The sequence below is a fragment of the Rhagoletis pomonella genome, unplaced genomic scaffold (assembly GCF_013731165.1).
Source record: "Rhagoletis pomonella isolate Grant_MI unplaced genomic scaffold, Rhpom_1.0 Rhpom_scaffold_00002, whole genome shotgun sequence".
Taxonomy (NCBI): domain Eukaryota; kingdom Metazoa; phylum Arthropoda; class Insecta; order Diptera; family Tephritidae; genus Rhagoletis; species Rhagoletis pomonella.
The window spans coordinates 17,562,499-17,570,278 of record NW_023458556.1 but is presented as its reverse complement, the minus strand read 5'-3'; the positions used below and the strand labels follow the sequence as shown (position 1 = coordinate 17,570,278).

General features: G+C 35.9%; 1 protein-coding gene across 1 annotated transcript in view; it reads left to right on the top strand.

The window, feature by feature from the left end:
• LOC118733178 (trypsin-like) overlaps nt 1-904 on the top strand; it is a 2,064-nt gene extending 1,160 nt beyond the window's left edge. Inside the window, exons 4-5 of the mRNA XM_036462460.1 lie at nt 49-334; nt 388-904. Coding sequence (XP_036318353.1) covers nt 49-334; nt 388-774 — 673 coding nt within the window. The 3' untranslated portion in view covers nt 775-904. The remainder of the gene's footprint in view (nt 1-48; nt 335-387) is intronic.
• The last annotated feature ends 6,876 nt before the right edge of the window (nt 905-7,780 follow it).

The following is a 7,780-nucleotide window of genomic DNA, read 5'->3' as shown; positions in this document are numbered from 1 at the left end:
ATATGTATGTATTATGTAAATATGTTAAAATCCTGCTCCTTTCTGCAGCTCCAACATAACGCCCACAACATATCGCTCCGCTAGCGAATTCACTATAGTCATGGGTTCTGTTTACTTGTATGAGGTCACTGCATATACATTGCAATACGATGTATTGGAGGTAGCGCCAAATCTTGATTTCAGTCAATCTACACTTCAGAATGATGTGGCATTATTTTTCATAGATGGTTCCATACCCGAAAATCATGCAACTGTAAAACCTATACCCCTCAATCAATTAGCTTTGTCAACGGGCGTTAATTGCACCGTAACTGGCTGGGGAATAACTGAAAGTGTAAGTAATTGTAAATCAGTAGTTATTGAGAGTAATTTTTAACTCCCCCGCAGGGTATAGTCTGGGCGGAGCTACTGGGTGCAGTGGTGCCGATCGTTGCCTCGTCACAATGTAATGCCAGCTATAAAGGTTCCATTGATGAGGGTATGATTTGTGCTGGCTACCCGGAAACGGGAGGCATAGATGCCTGCCAGGGCGATTCGGGGGGTCCATTGGCTTGCAACGGCACCTTGGGCGGCATTGTTTCTTGGGGCAATGGTTGTGCTGAGCGTGGCTACCCCGGCGTCTATGCGAATGTCTCCAATTACTACAACTGGATAGTGTCGACAAATTCAACCTTCAATTACACTCGTTATGGTGGCGCAATGGGTTTGAATTTGGCACCCCAACAACTGCTATGGGGTATTTGCTGTGTTTTAATCAGTTTGTTGTGGTCGTAAGCGGTGGAGATTAAAATAAAAATTCATTGGAGGCAATAGCAAATATATGTACACAGTACATAAATATGTATGTAAATATGTGGAGCGAAGAGCAAGAAAAATGTTGAATGTTTATTTAATGTAACGAAAGCTGTTAAAAGTAATAACTCTGAAAGTATTATTATTTACATTAATTAAAAAAACAATTTTTTTAGTGTTTAAAATTAAAAACTTTATTTATTTAATATATTTATATCTACTTTCGGTAAATGCTTAGGACGCCCCTTAACCAACTTCATAAAGCGTCGATTATCGGCCAATTTTGGTTTAAAAGTTTTATGAGTCAAACGCAAAACATACAGAAACCAAACTGTAAAAGGTCACTGGACGTACCGAATTCGAAGCCACTGAGGTACATATGTAAAAAGTTTAAGTACAAACGGCTTGAAAGTCTGAGTTTATATATCGAGTGAGGAACTTAGCCTTGGATGGGGTCGAGGCCAATATCGTCACAAAATTGAAGTATCTGGGTCTTATCCTGTGCTCCAAACTCCTGCGGAAGATTCAAATTGCGACGGCCCCTCAAGACCGCTGATGGTATGCAAACGGCTGGTGCGCGAATCCTAGGGATACACCTCAAGGATCTTGAGATGGATGTACACCATGATGGTACGTCCAAAAGTAACATATGGGGCAGTGGCTTGGGCATCCTGGACTACTCAAGCAATGCGCTAGAGATAATTCTCACATCTCACAGTTGAACAGGCAGCAAAACGAGCTCTCGTTGGCAAAGGCAAGGTCTTATCATCTAGGACACGCTAGAATGCCACATCCCACTGGCTCTGTTTCCCAGAGACGATTTGCTTAGAGTAGTATTTTGGGACTAGAGAAAACCGCGGGATGATTGAGAAAACGATAATTGAAGAGTTTGCTTAAAATCCACGTGAGGCATTTGCTACTATAAAAATGATTGTTGCGAAAATGATTGAGTTAAAAGCACAAAAATATGTCCAAGAGCTGTATGATGTATTTTGATTCGTTTTGCAGACACTGAAGATGTTACAACCCCGAACACGGTTTATGTCCTAACCCAATTTGACAGGAGATGACGGAAATTCGTTTCAAAATACGTCAGATACCCACCCTATCGGATGCAACAACAATCAAAAAAGAGTTGTTGCACTTACACAATAAATTACCTACATTAAAAAATTCTCATTACATAAGCTGACAAAAATCTAAAAATCAAAACCTACTGCTGCAAAATAATAATATTGTAATGAGTGCTTATGGGTTATGGCTTGGGCATCGCTGCTCACTGGGGAGCTAACATCATAGAAGAATGGTACTAGATTGGAATCCAATTTGCCTTAAAAAAATATTTGTTTTAAGTACCCTTATGTAAATAATGAGTAAAGGTGTTTTCAGATTTCAGTAGTAAAAAAAAAACAAATCAAGTCATCAAATATCATGTCGAACATGATAAGATAATACGCGCGCTGCGAATAAACTTTGGAAGTATAACTTTTTTATTTCATTTCTATTGTGCTACTTTAATTTCCGAATCATTTAGCTTCCATTGGTAAAAGAGTGTGCGTACTTTGCATATTGTTGTGTTTTCGGTTTGAAACCTACAAAAATACAGTGAAACCTCGTGGTAAATAAGTTATGGAAAAATTCTTCATCACACTCAGTCGTAAGAAGAGGCTTTACTTTATGGAATCTAAAACCTCACTCAGAATTTTTACCATAGTTTCATTTTTTTTTGTGGTACGAGTATATTCATTTATAGTTAAATGTATGCCAAGTTTTACAAGTTTTGGGTTAAAACGGCTCTCTCCCCACACATATGTGAGCAAGATAGACCTATTCTGATGCCAGTTGGAATTACTAGTTCCATTTGTTGTTATGAGTCAACTCGTTTACAAGCAAGGGCAAGTAAAAATGGTTTGTGAAGTTTACGGCTAAGCAAAGGGTCTGGTACGTCCGTCTATAGTCTTATGGCGTGAAACCAATAAGGTAGTTGCTTCTGTATAAAATAAGAGCACTGATGTGCCATTTCCTATTAAGGGAAGGCTAGATAAAGCTGTCAGAAAGAAAGACGTTGGACTCAACGTCACTCTAGATAGCCCTATAAGTTCTTTCAGGATATGAATTTTAGACATGGCGTCGTGCAGGCAGTTTCTCTATCAAAAGCGGCCTTTTAAAATTGACAAAAATATGATGATCTGGTCGATGGTGGATTTTCCAGGTCTGAAGCCATACTGATAAGGTCCGAACAGTTGGTTCATGAAGGGCTTCAATCTTTCACATAGTGTGATCGATAATACCTTACACGCAATGCTAAGAAGGCCTATACGCGATACTTGGCGCAAACTGCGGCGTCTCCCATCTTGTGTGAATTTAACAAAGTACACTGAGATTCCAATCTTCGGGCATGTATTCAAGCAGCTCAGCCGGCAAATCGTCTGCTCCAGGGTAATTTGTTTGTTTATAAGTTGCATTAATGACGTTATTCGTGCCTCTAAATTAGTTCGGGTTCTTTTTTTTATCAAACGCGCCACCTGTGTCGTCATTCAAAAGCGTTCAGACGGCGCTTAATAAAGACGGCAGTCTTTTGACGAAGTTAATAACCAAATAAGTAAGCTAAAAAGTTAATGATTAAAAAAAATATGTGTATATGAAAAATATGAATTGTGTCATAAAATTTTGATAATTTCATCGAGGTTCCACTGTATCGATTTAGAAATGCTAATTATGTATTTGCTAAATTGACAAGCATTGAACATTATTCGGACACTTAGCTATCATCACTTTTTGTTTGCTTTTTTTTTATCTATCTGCTTGTCTACACCGAAATTATCAATAAGTTTTTTTTTTTTGCCAATAGTGTAAGCTCATTTTGATATAAGTAATTCAATCGTCTCAGTACTGTCCAAGTGTTTAGCATGTCCCAATGGGAGTTTAGAGTTGTTAGCAAGTGATTAATGTGAATTATGACATCTTTTTATTATATTGCATTTAATGCTTTGTTACTTTTCTCTCTTGTTTTTGTATTTGGTGCGGCAAGTGAGTGATTTGCATACATTATTATTATTAATACACCGTATTTATGTTTGTATGTATGTAGAAGATACCTAAGTTGTAAATGGGAGGAACTGATGTTAATCATACGACATGGTGTACCCATGTATATATACTAAAAGTGCGCAATTGCAAAAACAAATTTGTTGCATGTGTATGTATATATGTATGTGTATACATGCTTTTGTAAAAGTATAGCTAGTTGAGCTCGTTTTACTAAAGAAATGCACTGAATAAGCATGTTGAACTCAATTTACAAATGTCGAAATAAAGTGGTTGTGGAATGGAAGTAAAAAGAGTAATTTTAAAAGCATATACCGAAACATGTGTGGGACATTTCACGTCAAGCGGACAGGATAAAAGTGATGTTATGGATTTCGTTCATATTATATTAGTGTACACACAGCGCAAGTGCACAATTGTGTGGGTATAATTATAATCAAGGAATATTTATTATATGATGAGAATTGCTGCTAAGTCCGAATTTAATGCTCTCACCTCCTAGGATTATTCTATATCGAGAAAAAAAAAACATATGTACCTCCGTTTTTTTTTAATACGAAATCAAAATATATTTGGAGGTCGCTCGAAGAGCTCAAATTTTTTATGGGTCCCCATTAAATTTTTTGGGGTTTTGGGGGATCTTTAAATATAGTTACTATTAAAAAATGGTCGAATAAACATTTGGGTATTATTATATTGATTTTCAAGAATTCTATACTTTTTGTTTATTGTGTAATTGATGTGTTTGAGGGGATAAGTTAAAAAAAAAATGGCAAAGCCCTAAAAATTTTAATTGATTTCTTTTCTTAAAAACGTGGGAACTTTTCTATACAAATCACGAAGTTTAATACTTTTTCGAAATATTTTTCCACTACGGAAAATCCCTCCAAAAAACTCAGTTTTCATTTTCACTATTCTTAAGAGGCACTAAAACGACATATGGCCATCATAAAAAAAAATTGTGTGCACACTTTCATGCCCAGTACAAGTACAATTATCCACAATATGAGCACATTCCCTAGAATCAATATTTTTCCTGTCTGCACGACGTGAAATGCACCGTGCATATGTAGAATAAAATTTCAAATTGGTGTAAGGAACTGTGTGGCAAAATGTTTAACTTATTAGGCTAAATTTAAAATTTACATATACCTTGTCATTTACCGTTTATTTAATGTGTGTGTGAGTGAAAATTACTCCGATTAAAAGCTAATTTTCTCCTCTAATGCAGTGATTGATAAATTAATATGTAGTGGGGGGCGCGAAACCGCCCATAAACAAATTGTGCATCTCTGGAATTGGCGAAAGTTTTTTACCTACAGACCACCGCCTTAAATAACGTGTAAAATGAATAATCGCAGCCCAAGGTTAAAAAATGCGCACAACAGATAATTTTGCAAATTGTATTTTAATTGAAGCCGTTATCAAGCGGAGAAATGATTAATTAGTCAAGTACCTTTTATGTAAATACATATTTAGACAGTTATGAGTATGTACAGTTGTCCACAAAAAACTAGGAGTGCGATATTTTGACCAGTTTTGGCTATTTGCCTTTTGTTTATTTAAGACCAAGTTCACAGCGCGTAGTTAACTCAGAATCGGCAGTTAACTACGCACTGTGAATTTGGCCCTTAATTATTATTATTATTTTTTTTAACAGTCTAGCTGGTATACAACAAACACCATATAAATTCAGATTTCAAACTTTGTACAAGAATTAGAAAAATTTCGCAAATTTTTATCCAAATTTCAAACTATTTAATCAGACTGTTTAGAAAAAAGTGTGGTATGCAGTTTTGTAGCGCATTTAATTTAATTTTTTTTTTCGGTGGCAATGTCCTCCATATAAAAGACAATTGTCGAACATACTTTGTATGGAAAAACGTGAAACACCTTCAACCAAAAAATTCTCAAAAATCAATGGCATTTTTTAGCAACTTGAAACTTGCACTTTCTTATACTAGAATTAAATGGGCTACAACTGCAAACTGCATACCACAATTTTTTCTAAAGATTCTGATTAAAAAGTTTGAAATTTAGGTGAAAATTGGAGAAATTTTTATAATTTTTGTACAATGTTTGAAAACTGAATTTATATGGGGTTTGTTATACGGCCAGCTAGACTTTTATAAGAAAAAAAAAACGTTTAAATTTGCTTGTTGCTGACTATTTGCCCAACAAAAAATGTTGATATATCGCTCTGAATGAAGAAAATCTATAAAGATCTAAAAGCACAGTCTAGGAATAGAGAATTATAAAACTTTTATAGCAAAAAAAAAATGTTCTTACCAGTTAGAGTTTTGTGTTATTCGGGTATTTTCCGAGAGCTTTTAAAGGCTATTAATATGATGTGAAGCCCTTGAATTAAAATTTCTTTGACGTCTGTAATTTCAAACGACACAATCGCAGCCTTAACAAAATTTCTTGTTTTCATTTTTTCCATCGTGGTTTGACCCGAAACATAAAGAATCAAAATTTTTTCAAGGTACAAAATTGCATGTCATAAATTATACCTGGCTATGGAACGTCGGCAATTAATTCTTACCTATAAATTTGGGAATTCAACCTGTATAGTTTTTTTCCTTGGGCGGTTATAAATTTCTCTTCAATTGATTTTCACTTGCTTTTCTTTCTAATTCTACCGGTAAATGAAGTCTGCGTATTAATTAACTATGAAAAAAAAACATTTTAATGTGAGTTGTAAAGTAAAAAATTAAAAACTATTTCGTAATTTTTTTCTTATTGAGAATTTATATCCAAAAGTAGTTAGTTAAAAGTTAGTTGACACCTAATGCAGGGATATGCAGTTCTCACTTTTTTTCGAACAAAATATACAGTAAATAGTCAGCACTAGTGTTCGCGTAATCCGATTAATGTTAGATTTAAGTTAAATATCACTCCCTGCAGTGTATAGCTAAAGCTGCATTCCTTTTCGTAAGCAATTCTTATCGGACGACAATATAATTGCGTATAGCGGCCTATAAGTATTTTTATGAGAATTTGATTATATTCGTTTTCTTCTTCCATTAAAAATTACCATGTTGCTCGGATTTGGCCATATAATGGACCCATTATTTTCCAGTATTTGTACAGGAACCAAAGTAGTACTATTCGATACTCGTCGGCCACGCAAACAGGATCATAGATATTGCGGAAAATTTCCCCCTCTAAAGCCCCTAATACCTTCTTATCTTTGTTCGACATCGTACAGATTTCTGCACCAGATAATAGGACGTGAATTATGCGAGATTTATAGAGTGTGATTTTTTTTCTTCTAGGGAAAGTGTAGTGTCGAGTTTTGCCTTTAATTATGCTCTTTTATAGTCACGTTTGGAAAACCTACAACTGACGTCGTCCGTCCAACCAATATTAACCAGGCATCCTATCAAGTATCGGTGCGTCTAAAGGTCTACGAACAACTAGGAGGTTATGGCTATGGGCACATCTGTGGTGGAGCTGTCATATCAGAAACGCTTGTAGCCACTGCCGCGCAGTGCACGCTAAAGTAAGTAAATCCATGGACTACTACTAATTAGTCTAATTTAATTTCTAAATATAATTATCTTTCCGTTTCCTCTAGCACCGCTGTATTGCCGCTTGCATACCGCAATCCCGATGAGTTTACATTGGTAATGGGCTCGAGCTTTCTGCAGGAGAAAAACGCGTACGTCTTGCAGTATGATGTGGAGGCAGTGTTGCCATTTCCCGCATTTAATTCGACGTCGCTTGATAATGATATAGCACTGTTGCTCATCAAGGGTTACATACCCTGGGAATGGCCTACTGTGCGACCGATTACCCTGCAAACCACTGCAGTCCAGCTCAACACAACGTGCCGCATTGGCGGTTGGGGAAAGATGTCGCGGGCAAGTATTGTTCTCTCTGCTCTGTTATATACTATACCTACATACTATCTATGGCTTGAGTAAAGTGTTTTTTT